Below are 25,124 nucleotides of genomic sequence, written 5' to 3'. Positions count from 1 at the left end.
GGTCTAGTTGCAACATATCATAGCTTTCAAGATTTCTCAAAACAGAGAACAGATTTTCATAAGTATATCTGAAAAGAGCTTCTACAGAAATGTGAGTCTCAGAGAATCCCCCAAGAGGAAACGTCTCACATACACACATAAATAGACAACCTAAAAAAGCACTAAGTCTTTTCAAAGAGATGTTAATAGAATAAAATGTAAATTTATCTTAAATAAGTAAAAAGCTAGTATAAAATCAACATTTGAGATTCCCAGAATATTTATAATATTTCCAATACAAACCAGTTAGCTTTCCAAATAAGTGAGAATCCAACTAAATTAAAATTCAAATATGACTAAAATTTACCCATGTTATCCAAGAAAAATCAATAAACTTCAAATTCCTGAAGCTGGTACTTTATCTGTGAAGCACTGTTGTATTATAGCTAGACAGATCACATCTCAGGCCAAGGCCCACACTAGCTACTTTCCAGCTGTGTGACCCTGGCTAAATAAACTCTCAGCTTCATTTTTTTTTTCTTTTTTTAATTCTATTTTATTGAGACGCGGTCTCACCATGCTACCCAGGCTGGCCTCAAACTCCCAAGCTCAAGTGATCCTCCTGCCTCAGCCTCCCACAGTGCTGGGATTACAGATGTCAGCCACCACACCTGGGCAGCTTCACTTTTCTTAAAGGGAGATAACAGCTCTTCCATCAGGTCATGGAAAGATTAACTCAAATCATATCAGGATTCAGCTCATCTCGTGCCTAAAACATATGAAAGCCGATGTATTACCTTTTCACAGGATCTCCCCGTTCTCACCCTCACGCACTCTACAGCTCTGGCCAAAGCCTTCCGCAGGTCATGATTGTTTTTTCTTAGACCTCAATCAGGGTTTCTCCTTCATCCTTTCAAGGTAAAGGGTGAATCATCTTCCACCTACAGTAGCCATCTTACCACCACACTCAAACATTTAAATTCTTCAATTCCTTTCAAGGCCCAGGAGAAACGTAAATCCTCTCAAGCCCAACACAAACACTACCTCCTCCATGAAGCCCCCTAATTCCTTCAGGTCAATGTTTCTCAGCCCTGGCTCCACCCAATCATGGAGAGAATTAAAAAAAAAAAAAATTAAACAAAATTCTCTGAAGCCTGGGCCTTAGCCCTGCTGTTGGTCTGAGGTGTGGCCCAAGCATCAGGGATGAAGTGACCTCTCCTTGCACTGAGATCCCACAACACTTCACCAGCCCCTCCCTTGCAGCACTTTGTACAGGATGGTGGAAAAGTTATTGCTGTTTTCACCATTAAAAGTAACGGTCAAAACTGCAGCTACTTTTCACCAACCTAATACCTTATTTTAATTATATACAAATGCATTTAAACTATAAACTTCTGGAAAACAGGATCAGTGTTTGATTTCTATATCGCCCTCAAGTTATCACAAGAACAGTAACTTGAATTGCTAGGCTGCCAGCTAGCTCGTGAATGCACAGGTAAATAAATAACATTTCAGTGCCTCTGGAATATAGGATTCAAATTCATGATTTGAAACAAAAGGTTATCAGTACCTGAATAAATAATCTCCATTTCAACAGCTCAGCTGTTAAGTTCTACTTATATGACTCAGCCAATGCATAAGGGAAGAAATGATTTATTCCAGAAAGAGAGAAAACATCACTAAAATAAAGCTAGTACAGGGCTAAACACTTCAGTGGTCCCTCCCTTTCCACCTCCTACCATTCTAAAACACTTAGAGTTCTCTAAATAGATCAAGCACCCTTCTTCCTCCATGCTTGGAATATACACTGCAATCTTTAACCACATTCCTCATCTGGTCTTACTTCTCATTCCGGAAACACCTTCCATGATGGAAAGCCTTTCCATAGGTGGAACTCCTGGTTCAATATTCCTCTTCCGTATTCCTTTAGCATTTGCTAATATTGCTCATATCGCAGCAACTGTCAAAAAGAAATTATTGGCCAAGTGCCACGACTCACAGCTATAATCTGAGCTCTTTGGGAAGCCAAGACAGGAGAGGCACTGAGGAGTTTGAGACCACCCTGGACATCATAGTGAAATCTCATCTCTACAAAAAAAAAAAAAACACTTAAAAATTTGCTGGGCATGGTGGCATGAGCCTATAGGCCTAGCTACTCAGGAGGCTGAGGCAGGAAAATCACTTCAGCACGGGAGTTTGAAGTTACAACAAGATATGATAGCACCACTGCACTCCAGCTTAGTAAACAGAGACCCTGTCTCTATAAAATAAATTATTGTTTCGCTTTATCTAGTCACCTACAAGTTTCTTAGGGGTGGGGAGGCTCTCATTACTGTAACTATATCATCTTATATAACATATGGTACTTATGGGCCAGGTGCAGTGGCTCACGCCTGCAATCACCACACTTTGGGAGGCCAAGGCAGCTGGATCACCTGAGGTCAGGAGTTCAAGAAAAGCCTGGACAACATGGTGAAACTCCATCTCTACTAAAAATACAAAAAATTAGCCGGACGAGATTGTACCACTGCACTCCAGCCTGAGCAACAAGAGTGAAACTCTGTCTCAAAAAAAAAAAAAAAAGAAAAGAAAAACCATAACCTATAGTACTTAGGAAGTGTTCAATAAATGCTGAAGGAATTAATAAATGAGGAAAAAGGCTTCAGTTTGTTCATCTGTACAAATGAATGAGTTGATATCTAAGGTCTTCCCCCTTCGTGTTCTATTAAAATGAAGGATCAATGTATAATACTTGGATTCATGTGTGGTGCAGAATAGAATAATTTCTCTTTTTTTTTTTTTTTTTGGATTTTTTTTTTGGTAGACAGGGTCTCACTCTGTTGCCCAGGCTACAGTGCAGTAATATGATCATGGCTCAATGCAGCCTCAACCTCCAGGGCTCAAGCAATCCTCCCACCTCAGCCTCCCAAGTAGCTGGGACTACAGGCACATGCCACCACACCCAGCTAATTTTTGTATTTTTTGTGTAGAGGTGAGGTTTCGCTATGATGTATTTTTTGTATAGATGGGGTTTTGCCATGTTGCCCAGGCTGGTCTCAAACTCCTGGGCTCAAGTAATCCACCTGCCTCAGCCTCCCAAAGTGCTGGGATTACAGGTGTCAGCCACGATGCCCAGCTGAATAATTTCTAAATAATATCGTTGTTACTACTACCATACAAATTTTACTTTATACATCATTTTGATATTTAAGCTTAAGGACAGTAAATTGTTGTTACACTGTTTATTATGATTAGAGAAATTTCTCTTCACAAAGCATTAAGTGGTCATTGACAACCCTAATTTTAATAGAAGGTAACACATGATCTTAGATAAAGAACTACAGGTAGTCGATAACTTTTGATAAATGAATACTAAAGAAATTTTTACGTTTTGATGCCTAAATGGTACCTCCTATCTTATAGATACTCTCTTAAGAAAAATTTCAACCCAGAATAGAATATTAGAGGACGTATGTGTAAGGTCCATTCTTCAGCTTCTGGCCCAAATCTACTTACAATCTCAAATAGAGTTATTATTTTTTTAAGTCATCTCCACAATGAAGATGTGCAAAAGTGAGATGTAGCTTCAGAATGATTATTTTCTTTTAGCCTCTCCAGGCAATGATGTCCAACACATTGGTAAATCATTTTAAATAAAATAATGAGGTATTTTCGTGAAGACTTGGCTCAGAATAAACTGGGAAGCTATCACTTTCCTAACTGCAACCATTGCTCGTACTCACAGAGGACTAAGCTACCCAAACTATTTAAACTATACATATTTATTTGGAAAAGTTTTATTTGATTACAACAAAGTTGAGTCATTTAGATACATTAATTATATACGTTAATGATTAAATTCCTTGATAATTAGGTAGAAACAATTGTATATAGTAATTATTCCAACTTTACTCTCAAAAGCAAAATATAATAATGTAATCCCTTTTCACTCTGATAGCATTCTCTATCTGTAACTTGCATTAATGTTGTAGCTTTGAGGTGCCGCATATCATTTCATATCACCAGCACACAACAGTGTATCAAGAGAAATCAGCTCTGAATCTTACTCTATAACAATGTGCAATTGCCTTGGTCTTGGATCCTTTAAGAAATACCAAAGGGAAAACTCAAAAAAAGTCCTTTCAATAAACCAGAGGCTAGATTTGCTCAATGACCTGACCAACCAGGAAGTAATAGAAGTTTTGCTATCCTGTTTAAAAAATAATAATAAATAATAACAGACATGAGATTTTCAAGAAATCAGGGAGGAAACTTAAAGGTATCTTAATAAAAGTATTTTCTCTTCATTGCCTTTTAAAAAATGTCATTGCATCAGGATTAGTAAGAATATCTGGATGCAAGGACACCAGACTGCAAGTACACTAAAGAATGGTAAGGTCAGAGAAGTGTTTCCTGCCTTTATAGTTCCTGAAAATAGAGGCTGGGCGTGATGACTCACACCTGTAATCCCAGCATTTTGGGAGGCCGAGGCGGGCGGACTGCCTGAGGTCAGGAGTTCCAGACCAGCCTGACCAACATGGTGAAACCCTGTCTCTACTAAAAATACAAAAATTAGCTGGGCGAGGTAGCACACGCCTGTAATCCCAGTTACTCGGGAGGCTGAGGCAGGAGAATAGCTTGAACCCGGGAGGCAGAGGTTGCAGTGAGCCCGAGATCCCGCCACTGCACTCCAGCCTAGGCAACAGAGCGAGACTCCATCTTAAAAAAAAAAAAAGAAAGAAAAAAAAAAAGTTCCTGAAAATATAAAGTTGTTTAGATATACAGCAGGTATATCGTTTCAAAACCAAATACACTAAAGCAGATGAGAACACAACCGTGACCAAGTGGTTCGGAGAAAGATGGATTTTAATGCAAGGTTGTTTTGTTTTTACGAATAAGGTACTTCTCGCTGTGCTTGAGTGCAGAAAGGTGTGGTTCTTCCTAAGGTTGATTACATAAAGCAAGATTCCAAAAACAAGAAAAGTGCTTTGCAAACACAGTAACTAGAACTGGCTGAAGCTTCCTGCGTCCAGTCCCATGCTCAAAGATCAGAACAAGCAACTTTATCCACCACTTTAATAAGATGATTCAAAAAAGTTGAAGTCTTCTGAAGAAAGCCAAGCTTGAAAACTTGCTCCGCTTCTTGGAGAACGCCTAAAGCCCTAAAGGTCTCTAATTATTCTCCAAAGTCTACAACCCAAGCTGCATTTTACGCATTTATTAGATTACAAAACCACGGGGACTCTTCACTCAAAAGCAAAAACACATCCGGAAAGAGGAAAAAATCCACGGCCAATGTAAACCCCCTACAACGCCAACCGCCCACGCCGTACCCCAGGCTGCAACGAGGCCGGCACTCACCCACCGCTCGCCCGGGAAGCCCAGACCCAGGTGTTTCAAAATCAGAAGCACGGCAGGCTCGTTCGCTCTCACAGGAAAGAATCTTAAACCCCAACTTCACAGACACCCGTGCACGCTGGGCGCTGCCATTTTGACAGAAAGCGGGCCTGCCCCAGAGGCCCCTACGCAGGTCGCCCTGAGCAGAGCCGGAGTGCCACAGAACCCCTATCTCATCACCTCCACACCCAGACGTCGCATCCCCCGGCCTGAGGAATGCCAAGAAACCCCACCCTGCCGACCATGATCGGGCGAAGTCAAGTCACCCTTGAAATCCCGCAAGGCCTCTCAGGCAGCGCCGAGGGCGACCGCAGCCGGCATGGGCGGGGCATTGGCGGTCAGGGGCGGGGCGTCGGTGCGGCGGCCTTCGGTAACCCGGGCAACGCGGCCTCCTGAAGGTAGGAAGGGGCGCTGCGCGCCGAAACACAAATGTCTCCGCCAAGACCCCAGACGGTTCGCAAAGGCTCTCCGTGATGCAACTGCACGTCCCTCGAATGCCCAGGCCTCCGATATCCGTCCCCCAGGAGCTTGGCTGGATGCACGGGCTGCCGGGCCTCTTATTTCCCCGCCCTCCCGCCGCGTGGAACGGCTGCGGGGTCCCGAGCCTCCCGGCGGGGGCGGGATCGGGGCGGGGCGGAGGCATCTCCCTCCCCGCACCGCCCCCTTAGCTGCCCCGAGCCCTGCCTGCGCCCGCCCCCAAAGCGGCGCGGGACGCCCGGCGCCGTCCGCGGTCCGCAGGGCTGCCCCCTTACGCTTAGGCCCGGCCCGCTGGCGAGGCCGAGCCGCTGCATTTTATTTCGTTCGTGGTTTCTGCACAGGCTGGAGTTCCGTGGGTTGGGTCGTACTTGGGACCTCGGCGAAGAGGACCCGTTTATTTTTTTTCTTTCCAAAATGGCAGCCTCCAGTCGCGCACAAGTGTTAGATCTGTACCGGGCGATGCTGAGAGAGAGCAAGCGTTTCAGCGCCTACAATTACAGGTGACCCAGCGGGCACCGGGGACCGGGGGCCAGGGGCCGGGGACCGGGGGTGCGGGCTGACGCGGAATGTCCCCGGGAACTGGGAGCCACTGTGGTGCGCCGGCGGCCGCGAGGCAAGGACCGGGCTCCGCCATCGAAAAGCGTGCTCCTGCCTACAGGTGTGGCCTCTGAGAACTCGGGGAGGAGTCCTTCTTTCTACCAGGGAAGATGTTCATGTCTTGTGACGTTTTCTCCCTAAAGGCTATCTTGGTAGTTGTTCTAGGAACATGATTAGTATTATGTTTCTGCAGAAGAGAAAAAAAGGATGGAAATCAGCCATTGGTGAAGTTAAGGCCAGTGTGTTGCATATGTAAAACTTCCCTTGAGCATTGGAAGAGTTGAGAGTGGAAGTGGCCAGTGAGTGGCACACAGCGACAAAGCTGAAGGCACACTCTAGCACCTCCCTAAAATTTCCTAGGTGTCGTAATGAGTTCTTTCGGTTGCAAGAATCAAATCCATTCTATTTAGGGTACGGAGGAAACGCGTAGCGGTAAAGGAAAAAGGGTCTCACAAGCTTTGGAGCTGAAATCTCAGTTTCTCCTGGCTCACCAGGCAGAGATCCCGCTTACTGGACCTTGAGAGCAGCATACAGAGGGCCTAAACTCTTACATCTTTAATATAACACATTCACTTTTTCCCACGCCTCCCCACTCCCCTATTTGCCTATGAGTCTTTTATTCTTACTCTTTGTATGTTTTTTCTAATTCAGAGCCTCTGCTTTCACAGTGTTGCTGGTTCTGACCCATCATTTTCTTATGGATTCTCTCTCTGCATTTTGTTTAGATTTGTTTTTTGTTTTGTTTTTACTAACTGCCTGCTCCTCTCTGAGTTTGAGCCATATTCCCATGAGAAAGAATCTGATTGGATCAACTCATCTCTTTACCCCAAGCCTCACTTAGGTGACTGGCCAGACTATGGATTGGATGTCGTAAGAGCAGAACCTACCCTTGGAACACACCTGGTTAGGTTGGCCCCCCTCCACCAGGTGTGTGAGCTGGCAGGTCCTGAGATGGGTCTGCCCAGTACAACCTCTGTCAAAGGACGGGAACACTAATCCTCTTAAGCAATGACTCAAATTTTTAGAAACCCACCTGGAAAATATACTCATCCTGCAAATTTGAAAACAGCATCTGGGTCATACCACTGAGGTTATATCCACCCAGTTAAGTGGTTAAATTTCATGGGAGAGAATGATTTTACTTAATGACTTTGACTTTGGAGAATAAAGAGTGTAATAATAGGTATACTGGTGGAATTTTAGCCAGAATTAACCAAACACCTAGCACCAAGTACTTAACCAAGTCTGTTGAGGAAACACATGAAATATGCAACTTAAATAAATAGAAACCATTTGATTTCACCATAGTCTGGAGTAAAATAGTTTGTCATTAAAGCTTACTCAGGATACACAAGGACTTGGAATCAGCAGGCAGTTCACACACTAAAGAAAGTGGCAGGGAGAGGGTGTATGTGAGAGCATGTAAGAAAGTCAAGGTGGAGCCCTCGAAGACTATAACTTGGACAAGTCACTCAATCTCTGTATTTCAGTTTTCTTGTTTATGAAATAGACTGTTGGACTAGACAATCTCTAAGGACCCTTCTGTTTCTGAAATTCTCTTTGGAAATGATTTATGAGCAAATGAGGCCCAAGTGTTTTCAAACGAGTAATTGCCAGCTGAACAGGAAAATCATTCAAACTTTAGGAAAATCATTCAAGGCTGTACCTGAAAGGCAGAAGATTGAAAATGGGTTTCAGTATGGGCAACTGTAAGATCATATGCATTCAGAAAATAATTGGTCAAATTATACCTTAAGCATATACTTTTAAGCTAAACTTATTATCCAAATATAAATATATTATCCAAAGGAGTCTGATAATCATTTTATACTGTTGGCTGAGATCATAGACCTAAAAACCTAGATTCCTGCTACTATTACCTCCCTAGATAAACTTACTTGTTTTAAAAATATGTCCTTCTTTTACATTAAGGCTGTGTCTTGTGAATTTCAAGAACAGTCCCTTCCCTCCTCTCTAATCTCAGCAGTTATTTGTCACTGATGGCAAATCAATAGCAACACAACATCCACTATCAATTCTGTGTGCCACTGCTATCTTATGTTCTTCACGTCTATTAACACATTTGTTTTGACAATAATCTTGTGAGGTAGGTGCTATTTGTATTACCCTGTAAGGCAACTGAGGCACAGGGAGGTTGTTACCTGTCAAAACTAACACAGGTAGTGCGGAATAAGCAATCAAAAGCAGACTATTAAACGTTTTTAATGACCTGCGAATTGTGCCTAAAGTAATTGGAGTAGTGAAATAAATACTTTGGAACTCTCTTGCGAGATCTATAATGTAGGCCACGTTTTGATAGCAGGAGCCCTGTCTGCTCCTCCAGTCTCAGCCTAAGTCCCACATGTGCATCATGTCCTCTGTCATCATCAGTTGCAGTTTCCTAAATGTGCCACGTCCTTTTGGGCCTCCAGGCCTTTGCAAGTACTGTTCTATCCAGCAGGCCGTTTATCACTCCTGTCTAGAGTGCCTCCTCTTCCTTCAAGATTCAGCTCAATCGTCACCTTCTCTGAACAAAAGTTTTCCCAACTCTCTTCATCCCACAGCCTCCACTCCAGTCCCTCCCGCCAGCTAAACAGGTCTCATTGCTGAGTGTCATTCTTTTACCTCAGTGCTTCTACAAAACTTCTCTGAAGCATACTTTGCCCAGTGCTATACCACAGCAACCCCCAACCTTCTTGGCACCAGGAACCAATTTCGTGGAAGACAGTTTTTCCATGGACCGGGTCAAGGGAGGGAATGGTTTTGGGATGAAACTGTTCCACCTCAGATCATCAGGCATTAGATTATCATAAGGAGCGTGCATCCTAGATCACATGCAGGTGCAGTTCACAATAGGTGCACCTATGAGAATCTAATGCCGCCGCTGATCTGACAGGAGATGGAGCTCAGGCCGTAATGTACACTCACCCACTGCTCAACTGCTGTGTGGCCTGGTTCCTAACAGGCCACGGACCAGTACTGATAGGTCTATGGCCCCGGGGTTGGGGACCCCTGCTATACCAGGCCCTGGAGAGAAAAAGATGAGATTTTTGAACTAAGCTAGGCACCTGTTATCAATGGCTTTACAGGCTTATGTGGGACACAGGTACAGAGTTAGTTGTCCCAGACTGGGTTAAGTGCTGTGACAGAAGGCTGCACAGGGTGTAGAATCTAGAAGACCTCCCAAGGGGGTGACGTTGGATCAAAGGCATGAAGCAGCGTGGTGTGGTCAGGCAGGCAAACAACACAGCACTGCCAGGGAGGTAAGTATGATGCAGGGGGTGACAGGATGGCACTGAGGTTGGAGAGGGCCACTGATTTGAGGGCCTGGGGGCCGTGCTGAGGACCCTGGACTTTACCCTTAGCTCATAGGCAGCCACTAACCTGACATGACCAGATTTGCATTTTTTGATAGATCACTCAGGCAGCAGTGTAGAAGATGATTTTGAGAGACCAAGGACATCAAATGGGAGTTGATTACAGCAGTGCAGAGTAGAGATTAGAACGCTAGTAAGGGCAGGAATAGTGGAAGATAGAGAAGAATGTTGTATTTGATAAATCATTAGAAGGGAAAATTGTTAGAACTCAAATGATTGGATTGAGGACTAAGGAAGAAGAGAATCCAAGCAGAGTCTAGAATGGCATCCAGGTTTCTGGTTAAGCTAAAGCACAGAGAGGGTGAATTTAAACTTGTACCATTAACTGACTTAGGTAATACAGAACTAGCTGGTCTTGTGGAGAGAGGGTTTTTTAGTTCATATTTAGGGTATCTTGGGTGTAAATTTCCCCTGGGATGCCCGGCATCCCACACAATCACAGGGCTCTGAAGCTCAGAGGAGTGGTCAGCACTGCACTAGTCAGCACCACCGACTCTGTGTCACCAAGCAAGTCACATCACTCTCTGTTCTGCAGTTTCTTTGTAAAATGAAAGTCATAATTGATCCATCTCACACAGTGTAAAAGGGTCCTGAGACCAATTAAGAACCACATTTTTTTTTTTTTCTGTTGAAATCTTGCCCTTGTTGCCCAGACTGGAGTGCAGTGGCACGATCTTGGCTCACTGCAACCTCCACCTCCTGGGTTCAAGCGATTCTCCGGCCTCAGTCTCCCGAGTAGCTGGGATTACAGGCGCCTGCCACTACACCTGGCTGATTTTTGTATTTTTAGTAGAGACAGGGTTTCACCATGTTGGCCAGGCTGATCTTGAACTCCTGACCTAAGGTGATCCACCCACCTTGGCCTCCCAAAGTGCTGGGATTACAGGCATGAGCCACCGCGCCTGGCCAAGAACCACATTCTTAAACTTTATCTTCTTGGCTCTTCTTCAGCCAACTCCTTCAGTTTTGATGTTCCCTAGAATAGCACCGTAACCACTAATTTTCTTACCTTAAACTAGGATTTCTCAATCTTGGCATGACCAACCTTTTGGGCCAGCTAATTCTTTTTTAATGGGGGCTGTAGTCAGCACCACTGTTGTGAGTTAATACACATCAAGTACTTAGGATAGTCCCTGGTATAGAATAGGTACTTGATAAGTGGAATTATCATCATAAGTTAAATTAAAACCTAGATATTAGATGAATTATCTAGGAATACTATTTAGGTTAGTAGTTCTTATCCTGGGGTGATTTTATTTGACAATATCTGAAGACATTTTTGTTTGCCACAACTTGGAAAGGGGGTGCTAGGCATCTGAGGCCAGGGGTGCACAGGGGACAGCCCCATTAACAGAATTAGCTGGCCCAAAAGGTTGGTCATGCCAAGATTGAGAAATCCTAGTTTAAGGTGAGAAAATTAGTGAGCTACAGATGCTATTCTAGGGAACATCAAAATTGAAGGAGTTGGCTGAAGAAGAGCCAAGAAGACAAAGTTTAAGAATGTGGTTCTTCAACTTAACTGGTCTTAGGCCTTTTACGTTCTTAAATATTACTGAGGACCCCAAAAAGCTTTCGTTTATGTGGGACACATTTATCATATTAGAAAAAAAAAAAGCTTTTAAAAACATCTATTTTAAAATGACTAAATCCATTATGTTAAATAACACTTTTATGAAGCATAACCATTTTTCCTCCCCCTAAATCAGCAGATTTATAGTTTGACACTTGTGCAAGTCTCTTTCATGTTTGGCTTAATAGAAGACAACTGGGTGCTTATATTTGTTGCTACCTACAATTTGTTGCTATATCACATATCACTTAGTGTCTAGTAATTTCCCCTGTATACTCGTAAGAGAATGCAGATGTCTTCCTGATAACTATGAAAATTGTTTTCCTGGTGGATCCCCTGAAAGGTCTCAGAGACCCCCGCCATGGTCCTTTGGCTAACTACTATAGGGTTTAAGAAATGGGAGGAGACCAAGTAAAGAGTAGTGTTGCAGAAGTCAAGATAGTCATATGTTTGGAGAGGGTAGCTGTGGTCAGCAGGGTGGCTTGTCTAAGCAATATCCAGTTCATAAAGAGGGCAATGTAGAGCCTCTGGTACCATTACCAGGGCAGCATTGTTAGCCAAGTGGTTATGGCAGAACCCAGATTATGGGGGTTGAGACATGAATCAGAAGTGCGTACATTGCTACCGGGAGTAGAGATACCCCCTCCACCTCCCACTGGAATTTTGGTAATAAAACATGAGAGTAGATAACCAATAGAGCAAGACCCCACGAGAGGTGAAAAGTGGTACCTGAGAGCACAGCTGGTGGGGTTGGTCTTGGACAGACTGAACGGTATTTCATTTTACATGAGTGGAATGAAGGAGAAGAGGGTAAGTTGGAGTATGAGAGGGTGGAAAGTTGAGTTTATTCGTGCCAAGCCTGACAGCCAGTTTCTGGGTAAGGTGGGAGATAAGCAGATGTTGAAGAAGCACCTGTTCTTACCTTTGTTGGGGCACATATCACACATACACAGCAGAAATTCTGTCTTATCTCTATTACTAGTGCTTAGCATAGTACCTATGTAGCAAGTTGGTACAAAAGTAATTGCGGTTTGGGGCCATGAATTTTAAATTATTATAACTAGGATCAAATATATCTTTATTAATCAAAATAGGAACTATTACAATCAACACATTTTTGCCAACAAGAAATAAGTTTATTCCTGTGGCGTAAAAATCCATGCTTCGGGATTCTACAAACTCTTGGAAAGCATTTTCTTCACCCTGCTAGTCAAGGGAGCATTTTCCCTGCAAAAAGTTGTCGAGATGCTTGAAGAAGTGGAAGTCGGTTAGCGAGAAGTCAGATGAATATGGTGGATGAGGCCAATTCGTTCAACTTGTGAAGCGTTGGTTTTGTGACGTGCAGTCAGGGGTCGTTACGGAGACAATTGGGCCGTTTCTGTTGACCAGTGCTGGCTGCAGGCATTGCCGTTTTCAGTGCATCTCATGGATTTGCTGAGCATACTTCTCAGATGAAACAGTTTTGCCGGGATTCAGGAAGCTGTAGTGGAGCAGACCACCCAACAGTGAGCATGAGCTTTTTTTGGTGCAAGTTTGGCTTTGGGAAGTGCTTTCGAGCTTCTTGGTCCAGCGACTAAGCTGGTCATCACCAGTTGTCATATAAAATCCACTTTTCATCACACATCACAATCTGATCGAGAAATGGTTCATTGTTGCATGGAATAAGAGAAGACAACACTTCAAAACGATGATTTGTTTTTTTGCTCAGCATGAGGCACCCACTTATTGAGGTTTTTCACGTTTGCATTTTGCTTCAAATCGAACAACCGTCGAATGGTCAACATTGAGTTCTTTGGCAGCTTCTCGGGTAGTTGTAAGAGGATCAATTTCCGTGATTGCTCTCAATTGGTGGGTGACAACTTCCAATGGCCGGCCACTAGGCTCCTCATCTTCAAGGCTCTCGTCTTCTTTGCAAAACTTCTTGAACCACCATAGCACTGTACGTTCGTTAGCAGTTCCGAGGCCAAATGAGTTGTCGCAAGTTGTCTCCACAGCTTTTTGACCAATTTTGAGCTCAAATAAGAAAATTGCTGAAATTTGCTTTTTGTCTAACATCATTTCCATAGTGTAAAATAAACATAAACAGCAAGTCATTAGCAAAAAAAAAACCGAGAATTGCCCATTAAAATGATGTATAACATAAGCACATTTATTTAAGAATGTATTTCCAGTATCAAACAGCAAATTCCAGCAATGCAAAAACTGCAGTTCCTTTTGCACCAACATAATAAATATTCATTGTTGAAATGCAAGAGAAAATTATATTCAACGTATCCCTCTTATAGCTTAAGAAATATGTTATTGTAAAACTTGAGAAAAGGCTAAAGTGATGCCCAAATGCATACCAAGTGTAGTGTCAGAACTCCCTCATTCTCCATCAGATAGTTGAGTTTTTATTAATGTGTTATACACTAAGCATTGTGCAAAGAGCTGCAGATCAAAATGAGCCTCCTATTAAGGGTAAAAAATTACAAGCTCCTAAAGAAGTTTATCAATGAAGTACAAAGGAAAGGCCAGAGAGGAGCTGGTCTCCTAAGTGCCACCTTAAAATTAGGAATGCTTTTGACCGGAAGTCATAGGAAGCCCTTACACAGGGCTTAATTGGGGGCTTATTCTTCTCACATAGAAAAGGTCTAGAGGTATGTAGCTGCCAGAGCTTATTTAGCAGCTAGAAAATGTCAAGGTATGTGTGGAGTCTCAGTGTTCCTCTCCTGCTTATGCCTGATGGTTGCAAACAGCTTCTGAAGCTCCAAATATGTCCTTACTTAGTCAGGAAGAAGAAGGGCAGTCACGGCCAGGAAAGGGTAAAGCTTTCCAGGAGGACTCTGCTTTTGCTCATTGACCAAAACTTCATTACATTTATATCACTAGGTAAACAACAGGCTGGAAAATTAGGATACAGCTATTCTAGCATCTCTGCTGTCTAGTGAAAAGACAGCAGAGAGAAAACGGTGGGAAGAACTATTGATTAGGCAACAGTCTGTGTCAGCCACAGAGGTGGACATGCGATGGAGGAGCATTCCAGGCAAAGACAGTAAGGCATGTGAAAAGTAAAATGCAAGGCGTGTATCAGAACCAGATGTGGGCAACTGTGGCTGAAGCGTTGGACTGAGCTAAATGTCAAGATGTTAAATGCTAGGTAAAGTTCCCAGTAAGTAACAAAATAGGTTTCAAAGCAGAGTGAGGCATAGAGAGGAGGAGCAGCTTGGTTGGTCTCGCAGCTGGTCAAGGGCAGAATGGGATTAGAAGGCCACCTCGCTCCCCATGGGCTGCTGCTTCCACAACCCCATCCTTTTCAGAAGAAAATTCCTGCACCCATGCATCCCGTGAATAAGCCTACAAAATCTGTAGAAGCATCAACCCGAGGAAGTTTATTTTCACACTTCCTCCTTATAGGTGAAATGGTTAAACAGGCTCCCTAGTTTCATGAGTGGTAAAATTCCTAAGTCCTGATCAACCTAAGTGCTGATCAACGTCAGGTCTCGGTTACTATGTACTACACAACTGAATGAAACTTTGGTATCTGTGATTGCTGTCTTAATGAGGGAACTAAATAATGACTCGTGTTTAGGAGTCTGTTTTCTTTTCGAGCCACTGGAACTCTTTAATATATTACCAGTTGCAATCCAGATTTATTGGCAAGCTGAGGAATTAGAACCATGAGCTCCTGGAGTGGGAACCAGGCAGCCCTCTCACTCATCAAAGGATTTCTTTCGCATGTTTTCCTTGTTGCGGATCTTTTCCAGCGACTGCCTCCTCCACCCTATGAGTCACTGATTGATCAAGAAGGCTAGCATGAATAGCAATGATACAGTTTGGATGTTGCCTCCACCCAAATCTCATGCTGAAATGCATTCCCCCGTGTTGGAGGTGGGGCCTGGTGGGAAGTAACTGGATCATGGGGGCAGATTTCTCATGAGTAGTTTAGCACCATTCCCCTTGGTACTGTCCTCACAATGATAAGTGAGTTCTCGTGAGATCCGGTTGTTTTAAAGTGTGTGGCATCTCCTTCCTCGCTTGCTTGCTCCTGCTCTGGCCTGTGATGTGCCTGCTCCCGCTTCACCTTCTGCCATGATTGTAAGCTTCCTGAGTCCTCCCCAAAAACTGAGCAGATGCCAGCATCACAGTTCCTGTACAGCCTGCAGAACTGTGAGCCAATTAAATCTCTTTTCTTCATAAATTAGCCAGTCAATGTGAGAACAGACTAATTCAAATACCAACCCTAATATGAATATTAACAAGCACCTTTCACTTTGTAAAACAGGGCAGCTACAGTGAAAGCCTTAATGTCAAATATTCTTCCTTTTTGAGACAAATCAACAAATCCATTTCTTCCTAATATTTCTTGAAAACTCATAGTGTGTGTGTGTGTGTGTATATATATTACCACACTAGAACCTAGGAATAGGTAGAAGCAAACACAAGATGGCCCTGCTGTTACAAGATTGTAGTATGGTTGGGCATATGCAATGTACATATAAGGACGGCTCAAGAAACTTACAGAGGAAGCATGCAAATTGAAATAGTGCCCGAACAGTGGAGATTTGCAGAATGTACTGGGGCTGAGGAGACACCCTGCATAATGATGTTTTGGCTGTCATATATCATATTACAGAAATATTTTTTAAATAACACTGTATTATATTTTAAGCAGCCAAAGAAGAGTTTTGCTCACTATGAAATGTTGAACACATCATACGTGTCTGTAAAAATTGCTTTAACTCTTTTATTATACCATATGTAAGAACATAGTAAAGGAGGGGAAAATTAAAAGAGAAAAATACTGCTTTGTAAAATTTTCTAAGTTGTTTCCATATCAGTTCTTACATTTGTTCTGAATTTATGTTACTGGATTTCATATAGAGCCTGTGGCGCTGTATTACAAAGAACTACTGCTACCTGACCTCTTCAACAGTGCACCACAGGCAACTAGAGGTGATTCATGTGTGCCTAAAAACAGTTTCTTAGACTTTTGAAAGATTATTGATTATTGTTAAATATGCTGGAGTTTCCAAAAAAATTTTTTTTCTCTTACATTGCTAAGTTCTGCCAGGTTTAATGATAATGGTTTCAAAAAATAAAAATAGTACGGTTAACTTAGAGTAGAAAATATTTAATGTATTTATATTGAGAAAATTGTATTCAGCAGCCAAGGTTTTGGGGTGAAAAATAACATTCTTTTTTACTCTAGATATTAAAGCGAAGTGTTAAAAAGTTATTAGATCTGTGTGTCATTGCTGATTTATTGACTGTAGTTTACAAGAGTTTCTAAATTGCGCTTATTCTATTTATACTTTGCCTTGGCCTTTAAAGCATTTTTAAAACTTACAAAAATACATATAGTAAAATATAATAAAATAATTGTTATAATTAAAAAATAATGAGGGAGTCAAAGCAATGAGAAAATAAAGATAGAGAATATAAGAAAATGAGGAGTAAAGTTAGGCCAAAAAGTACAATTATAAGTAAATAGAATTTTCTTAAAATATCTCTAAATTATTATTTGTTGCAGTAGGATAATACTCTTTTGTATGCAAAGTGTGATTACAAAACATTCTGTTTGAAAATGGCCATAATAAGCCTAAAAAAAATTACCTCAATGACTCATGTCAATAGTCATATGCAGACTTTGCTGAGGATGAAAGATACTTCATGTCATATTACTTCTCCTGTATACCCCTTTCTTCACGCTGAATCCCACCTCTTCAGATCATAGATTTCATTTCTCTTAGTATTTCCCCAGTCAGCCGATACCTAGCCAATTTAGGAAAGTTCTGACCTTCGGAAACCAAATGAAGTAATAAAACTAGGTAAGTTACATGAACCAAGCTGGGAGTTTCTAGATTTAGCAAAGTTCGGCTCAGTTAAGGCAGGTCCTCCTGGCTGTTGTCTGCATCTGTGATAGGAATGCAAGTTGCCAAGATTATGACATAATGTATCACTGTGATATCTTAATCATCTGTGTGGTTTCATAGGTTCTCATTGGAATTCTGTTTGATTGTATTAATAGTTCTCTTAACTCAGACATTTTGAGGTTAAAAAATAGCTCACAGAAGTGATCTTTCGTGATAAAAAAAAAAAAAAGAAAAGAAAAATCGCAGTGACTTCCTTCTTGAAGTTTACCCTAATTTTCTTTGCACCCCATCTTTCCCCAAAATTGTGACTCCTGAACCACTTTGACTTACATGTTGTTTTCAGTATAATGGATGAGTATCATGAGTAAGGCAGTCTTGATTTAGAAAGATTTCTGGCCTTTAAATTAAGAAACCTTGGCTCAAATTTTAGGCCAACTGGTTTTTTTATTCTGTGACCTTGGTATAAATCATTTACTCCCTGTGTGTCATCTGTAAATTGAGACTACTACAGTTGCAGAACTTTCTAGCAGAATATTTGGTATTCTAGTAGGTGCTCCAAAATCATTTCTGTATGTCAGCAGATACAGATGAATTAATTACTACATAGTTGTCTCTTACACTGGTAGTCTAGCTGCCAAATCTTTGAAATTTCTCATAGCTAACCGTCACTTTGCCAACTCAGTTAAATTTGTTGAACCATATTCTCGACCAGATATTTATTAGTCATCCAAAGAACTCTATGACTGTAATGTGTAGCTTTGATATGATGCTTGTTTGATGTTTCATTCAGCAAACATTTATTGGGTACCTGCTTTGTGCCAGACTCATTGTTCCTTGCTGAGGATGCAGAGATAAACAAAACATAACCTTTGCCCAAGCAGCACCTGTAGTTCGGGGCATAGACTGATAGATTCCCTGAAATTTCTACAGTAGCATGGTGACAATATACCAGTAGTGAAATGAACAGAATATTGTGGAAGCAGATAGGAGAGACAGCAGCCTAACCCAAAAGGGGATCGGAGCTGAAGAAAGCAGTGGTGGCTGACCTGAGCTATAAAGGGCTAGTAGGGACTAGCTGGGGAAGGGAGGCAGGAGCAGATGAGAAACGCAGTGTAGTTGGTGTTGGCTGTAAGGAACTACTAGCACTCTGTATTGCTGATGGCACGTAGTGGGAGATGAGGGTGGAGACAGGTGGGACTACTAATCACAGAGAGCTTTGTATGCTGTGCTAACATAAGATGCTAGAACGTGGTCCTCGGCGTTGAAAAGCCATTCAGGTGTTTTCTGCAGATTGCAGACTCTCCTTTAGCTGGCTTACCCCATATAGAAAAGACGCTGAAGACATGGAGGCCAGTCGGGAGGCCATTGCCCTCGTTGAGTTTACTCAGATGTTTCCAGAGGCCTGGCTAGAGCAATGTGACAGCACAGGCAGAAGGGGACTGGCTTTGAGGTATGTTGATAAACAGAATTAGCTGGCCTTAGTGTTTGGATGAATATGTTGGATTAGAGAGAACAAATCAAACTAAGGTTATGAGAATATCATTGGAAGAAGAAAAGTCATTCCAAATGAAGCATCAAACATAGAGGACACTGCCTTCTTGGTATGAAGAAGACATTTTCCTTGAGTACCTTTGTGTACAGTTTCACTTCCTGAGAGCATCTGGACATTGCAGGCATGATCTTAAAGCAGGTACCTGGATCTCGGTGTTAACTTAATGTGTAGCCCTCTATATCTGCTTATTTCTCTCTTTTTTATCCAGTGTTTATGTATATTTTGTATATTAATGTTAATAATTTGCGTATTAATTATAACTATAATATATAACTATATTTGCCTATTAATTATAACTATAATATATAACTATAACTGTTAATGTTCATCAGTGCTCAATTAGTTGATTATGTCTGTTCTCAGAGTAATTTTTTTATTTAATGGATGGCTGCTGCCCTCATTAGACATCACTGATGCATCTATTAAGCTGTATGTATTTATTCTTTGGTTCCTGGTGTAATGTTCTGAAAGGGTTTACCACCCTCTCCATTTGGCCTGGTTTATTCCAAGTTAACTTATGTGATCAATTCATTGTAATTATGAATATTACTCTGTAGCATAATTGCTGACTTAAGGATTTTATACATTTTTTCTGCATATTCACTCAGATATTTTCCTATACAGTTAACTCTCCTCCACATCTCATTCCTAAGAGTGATATTGTTTTAACCAGATATCACTTCTGTAGACAAAGGTGTCTCTTAACTAAAATCTCCTTTACCCTTAACTAAACAAAAAGCTAAATTAAATGAGAAAGCAATTCCTTGCAGACAGATTGGAGCCAGAAAGGATCATTGATTGTCCTGTCTTAGTCCAGTTGTCTTTTATTCATCCAGCAAATCTTGTTTGAGCACTCACTGCGTCCAGAAGTCTAGTGTTCTGTTTCTCTCCTCCTCAGACGAAGAATCAAAAGCTTCCAGCACTGTGGGGGCCTCTGGACTTGGGGGGACATTAACATAGTGAGCATAGCATGCTTTCGCCTCAAACTTGAAACTTGAAGGAAATTCCCCATGGAGGTATAACCAAACCAGAGCAGACCCTGATCAGGCAGCCTTCTGGAAGGGGCATTGCTCACAAGCTCTGCCCTCTGTGGACCGCAGAATCCTGACTGTGACCATCAGTCTCAGCACCTGGGTTAGACACGTCTCCTTTCCTGTGTCGCAAGGACTGTTTTCACTTGAGGCTCTGATGTATAAAAGTATGTCCAGACACCTCAGATCTCTGTGGGTGGTCCTTCACCCATTTCCCTCTTTTCACTTTCCCTGTAATTTTATCACATTCCGTGGTTTCAATTGCCACCTCTGTGTTTACTCCCAAGTCTGTTTCCAGCCCCAGCCCCTCTCCCAAGTACCAGACACACTACTCACCTGCCTCCTGTGAAGGCCCTTCCGAGGTACATAGGCAACTGCTCCACATCCACCCAGACCTGCCACAACAAAGCTGGAACTGGGCATTTGTCCAAGACTCCTTCCTCGCCCCAACTTCCCTGCATTCTGTCTGGACACGTCCCAGGCCCACTCCCTCCACTTCACCCTCACTACCTTCGCCCATCCCATGCTGGCTTCTAACCTGGATGGCTGTGCCCGAATACCACTGTCAGTCCCCCCTGCACCGTGCCCTCCTCACTGTGAGGTTTCTCAAGTACAGCAGCAACTAACTGAGCTGTGTGCTGGGCGCTCGCCCATCCCATGCTGGCTTCTAACCTGGATGGCTGTGTCCGAATACCACTGTCAGTCCCCCCTGCACCGTGCCCTCCTCACTGTGAGGTTTCTCAAGTACAGCAGCAACTAACTGAGCTGTGTGCTGGGCGCTAGGATAAATGTGGTAGTTGGGGAATTCTTAGGAGGAGGAAGTTCAGTGGTTTCTCCAATTAAAGACCTTGTAAGGAGAACAGAGAACTGAACCCAGTCTTTGACTCCAGAACCTGCACGGTCTCACCCAGCCACTCCACCCCCTTGCCTCAAATGTGCCAGTGGCACCATGTGGTTTCTGGAATGGAGCTCATTCTTAGCTTCACATGGCACTCCTGTTCTTCCCCCTCGCTTCCTGTCTACTCTTCATGTCAGCGATTCCAACTTCTTGCATTTTCTTAATAGTGCCACACGGCTATAGACCTTCATGTGATTCCATATTGTTTCCTATGTTTGGAACACACTTTCCTCCCTTATTAGCAAATTTTTATTCATCCTTCAAAATTCAGCTTACAGGTCAACTCTGGGTAAGCACTCTGAAACTGCCCAACACCACCCTGCTCCCTTGTTTTAATTTTTTAAAGGAAAGAAGAAGAATAAGGAAAAAACTATAGTTGTTTCTTATTGTTCTTGGGATAGAGTCCAGAATCCTTACCATGGCCTGTGTTTCCCTGCCTTTCTCGCCTTATGTCCTGTCACCTTCCCATTTGGGGATGGTGTTGTCACTCTGGCGTTTTCTCAGCCTCTTAAATGCTCTGCTCCCTGGTGCTCATGCTGTCCCTCTGTCTTAAGATCTTCTGCACTCACTTGCCTGGACCCCAGCAAGGCACTCCACAGTCCTGTAAGCTCATAGCCCCATACATGTTTCCATAGTGACACTTACACCACTTGTAATTGTACATTTATTTTGTTCTGATCTGAAACATGGTTCTCTGGCCTCAGGCTCCAGGAAGTCAAGGACAAGGACTAGATTTGCTTTTGCTCAGCACTGTCAGCCCAACATCAATGCCAGGCAGCATGTGGGGTGCACAAGTCTGTGCGTATGAGTTATGTTTATGGCAGCCCCTCTCTTGTCTTCGAGACACCGTATGCAAAGTCCTGGCTGTAACATGTCCCCATCACTCTTGCCACATTTTCACTAGACTGCCATCCTCCGTGGGTGTAAGAACTGTGTTTGAGTTAACTCTTTCCATAGTGACAGAACACTGCAAAGCATAAGAACCGTTGGCTGAGTGAAAACTGCATGTGTGTGTGCTGCTTATTAACAAGTAGGAGTAAAGGGATTTGGGTGAACTACCGGGGCGGCCATGTTGAGACCCAGTCACTCACTTCCTTGTCCTTCCTTCCTCATCACATAAGAACATGAAAGATTCCCATAGAATTTTAAGATCAGGTGCTGTTTTCCCAAACCAAATTTATATTGATCTTTTTTGTTTCCAGAAATTCACCTATTATATATAGAGAGAGATTTTAAAAGGTCTTCCTGCAAATGAAGTCAGCATGATTTCTTTGTCCTTGGGATCAGTGTCACATATGTGTTGTAGGCAAACAGAGCTAATGCATAGCCATGCAGTAACAGGATAATTTGGAGAAGACAGTTAGCAGGGGATGAGCCTCAGCAGGAACCAGGAGAACAGCCCTCAGCCTGCCCCACCCCACCTCAGAAGCCATCCGCTTCTCAGAACTACACTCAGCTACCCCCATCAGTGCCATGAAAGCTCCACGCTCATCCTGACACCTCTTGTACCACAGCCCACAGTCAGCACAGATGGGCCCTTTGTGCCTCATGATTTGAATGTCCATGTGTGCATCCTGTCACTACTGACCCATCTGCCCACATCGTCACTGTTGTTGTGGCCCTCTTGTTGCCTTATGCTAGGTGGCCATGCAGACAGCAGGTCCCAACACTCTATCCCAAGCTAGGTCAGAACTGCTTCTCATCACAGAGTAAGGGACTCAGGTCTGGATCTATTTCTTCCCGTGTTCTGGCTGAACTCACAAATTAGCCCAGAGAGGAGTCTCTCTTCTCCTTTCCAACACTCTCACCCCTCTGCTTTTGGCTCCCCACCCCTGAGATCTTCAGATCTGGTCCATCCCCTAAGGAACGAGCAGGGGTGGGGGAAGGGATGTATTACAGAGATGTCATATCAATAACATTTTTAAGAAGGACAGATGCTCCTCAACTTAGGACAGGGTCACATTCCCATAAAACTATCATAAGTTGAAAATATATTTAACGCAGTACACCTAACCTACAGAACATATAGCTTAGCTAGCCAATTTTAAATGTGCTCAGGACACTACCCTTAGAATACAGTTGGACAAAATCATCTAACACAAATCCTATTTTATAATAAAGTATTGAATATTTCATGTAAGTTACTGAACGCTATACTGAAAGTGGAAACACAATGGTTGTATGGGTACTTGAAGAATGGTTTGTACAGAATGCCTGTTGCTCTCATGCCATCATAAAGTCAAGAAATCCTAAGTCAAACCATCATACGTCTGGGACCATCTTTAGACTAAATTCAGGAAACAAGATATGTTAGAAATACAGTGTCTTCAAAATCATTTCCTTTCCCTTTTAAAAAATAAGAACATAAGGAAAAGTTACCCCAGATATTGAGACATCTCAGATTATGGGCAAAATTTGGTGTAGGAATAAGAAAGGTTCATGTCATTGGAAATGTCTGCCACCATATGATTGTAGATACTTTGTTTTATTAAGATGCCACGATCTGTTTCACCAGCGACTTTCAAAGGCCAGAAGAACCAATTTGAAAGATAAAGTATGGAAAAATAACTCTTTGTTTTAATTAATTAAAAACAACTGATATATAAAAAGAACTTCTTGTTTCATAACTTCTGTTATCATATACAGTCTTCTGATAATATTATTTTCATAGTAATTAACTTTAACCCACAGTCTCTCAAACAGCTTCGTATACTTCAGGCATGTAATTATTATCACAGGGAATTATTTCCCAGAATTCTTCTAACCCTAGGGAATAAGAGGGAATCCAGTGTTGATTTTTATTGTATCCTCCATTTTTTCTTCTTCTTTAAGAATGGAGGAAAGAGTTATTGCCTTTCAGCGCAACCTGTTTTCATTTTGCAATTCTTTTATATTTTCACTGGCCAGCCTGGAGAAAAATGTGTTCAGAATATTGGTACCTAAGAAAGGAGAATATAGTTGATTTATTTCCTGTTCGCAGAGTCCTTGCCGTGTGCATAAGAGTGGGAGCTACATGGCCAGCAGGTTAGAACCCAGCATGCTGTGCGCCCCGGGCATGAGCGTCACTGCAGTCCTGGCTGTCTGACTCGGTGACGGGGCACTGCAAATAAAAGAAAGCACAGGGTACAGGCAAAACAAATGGGACAAGTGTGGGTGGAGCAGACACACGAACTGAGCATTTGCCCTTCAAATTCGCCCTTGAAGAATTCTCTCAGCCCTGCTATATTTCCAGCTCTTTAAGAGCAGAAATCCTGTCATATTCATGTTGTTGTTGTTGTTGTTTTGAGAAGGGGTTTCGCTCTTGTTGCCCAGGCTGGAGTGCAGTGGAATGATCTTGGCTCACTGCAGCCTCCGCCTCCCATGTTCAAGTGGTTCTCCTGTCTCAGCCTCCCGAGTATCTGGGATTACAGGCACACGCCACCACACCTGGCCAATTTTGTATTTTCAATAGAGACGGGGGTTTTACCATGTTGGTCAGCTGGTCTCGAACTCCTGACCTCAGGAGATTCACCTGCCTTGGCCTCCCAAAGTGCTGGGATTACAGGCCTGAGCCACTGTGCCCAGCCTCACGTATTTTTAAATCTCCCACTGGCTTTGCCTAGAGTAGGAACTCTAATAAAAAGTGTAAGTGGCCGGGAGCGGTGGCTCACGCCTGTAATCCCAGCATTTTGGGAGGCCGAGGCAGGCAGATCACGAGGTCAGGAGATCGAGACCATCCTGGCTAACATAGTGAAACCCTGTCTTTACTAAAAATACAAAAAATTAGCCGGGCATGGTGGCACGTGCCTGTAGTCCTAGTTACTCAGGAGGCTGAGGCAGGAGAATCGCTTGAACCGGAGAGGCAGAGGTTGCAGTGAGCTGAGATCACACCACTGCACTCCAGCCTGGTTGGCAGAGTGAGATCCATCTCAAAAAAAAAAAAAAAAAAAAAATGTAAGCAAGCCAGGAAATTATAACTGAGACATTTTGTGTGTGAAGGCCTTGTAATCTGTAAAGCACTTACAGATTAAGGTAGTAGTAATATGGCTGGAAGTGTTTGGGAGTTTCTTATTTAGGTTGGAGGATCTTACAGCCTTGCTAAAGAAGATGAAGGCCTCTATTAGAATCTCCAATATTTCTGAGTCAGGCCAATGGCATGTATCACCATTTTACTTCCAGTTATCTCCACGGCCTGTTTTCCTGTCTCTAATCCTTGTGGACAGGAACTTTTTAATATTGATATATAACATATGCCTGTGAACCATATTCATTCAGTTAACAAATATGTGCTGAGCTTCCACCATGTAACAGGCGCTGTTCTAGGCACTGGAGATTCATCAGGGAAATAGAACTTACCAAGTTTCTGCCTTCATGGAGTTTATGTTCTACTAAGATTTATGTTACAGCAGAAA

At 42.6% G+C, this 25,124-nt stretch overlaps 2 protein-coding genes across 10 annotated transcripts in view; one reads left to right on the top strand and one right to left on the bottom strand.

Moving 5' to 3' along the window:
* FARS2 (phenylalanyl-tRNA synthetase 2, mitochondrial) overlaps positions 1–5,998 on the bottom strand; it is a 519,219-nt gene extending 513,221 nt beyond the window's left edge. For 3 of the 6 annotated variants that reach the window (XM_054493309.2, XM_054493311.2, XM_063665785.1), the window contains exon 1: positions 5,341–5,782. The gene's annotated coding sequence lies outside the window, so the exon portion shown is untranslated. Of the gene's footprint in view, positions 1–5,340 lie in introns of all 6 variants that reach the window. The other 3 variants (XM_063665783.1, XM_054493310.2, XM_063665784.1) reach the window with 3 other exon arrangements.
* LYRM4 (LYR motif containing 4) overlaps positions 5,994–25,124 on the top strand; it is a 154,604-nt gene continuing 135,473 nt past the window's right edge. For 2 of the 4 annotated variants that reach the window (XM_054493317.2, XM_054493316.2), the window contains exon 1: positions 5,994–6,353. In XM_054493317.2, coding sequence (XP_054349292.1) covers positions 6,268–6,353 — 86 coding nt within the window. In that variant the 5' untranslated portion in view covers positions 5,994–6,267. The remainder of the gene's footprint in view (positions 6,354–25,124) is intronic. The other 2 variants (XR_010126563.1, XM_054493318.2) reach the window with 1 other exon arrangement.

The sequence above is a fragment of the Pongo pygmaeus genome, chromosome 5 (genome assembly GCF_028885625.2).
Source record: "Pongo pygmaeus isolate AG05252 chromosome 5, NHGRI_mPonPyg2-v2.0_pri, whole genome shotgun sequence".
In the NCBI taxonomy this organism is placed as follows: domain Eukaryota; kingdom Metazoa; phylum Chordata; class Mammalia; order Primates; family Hominidae; genus Pongo; species Pongo pygmaeus.
Note: the sequence above shows the minus strand (reverse complement) of the source record. Positions and strands in the feature narration are given on the sequence as shown.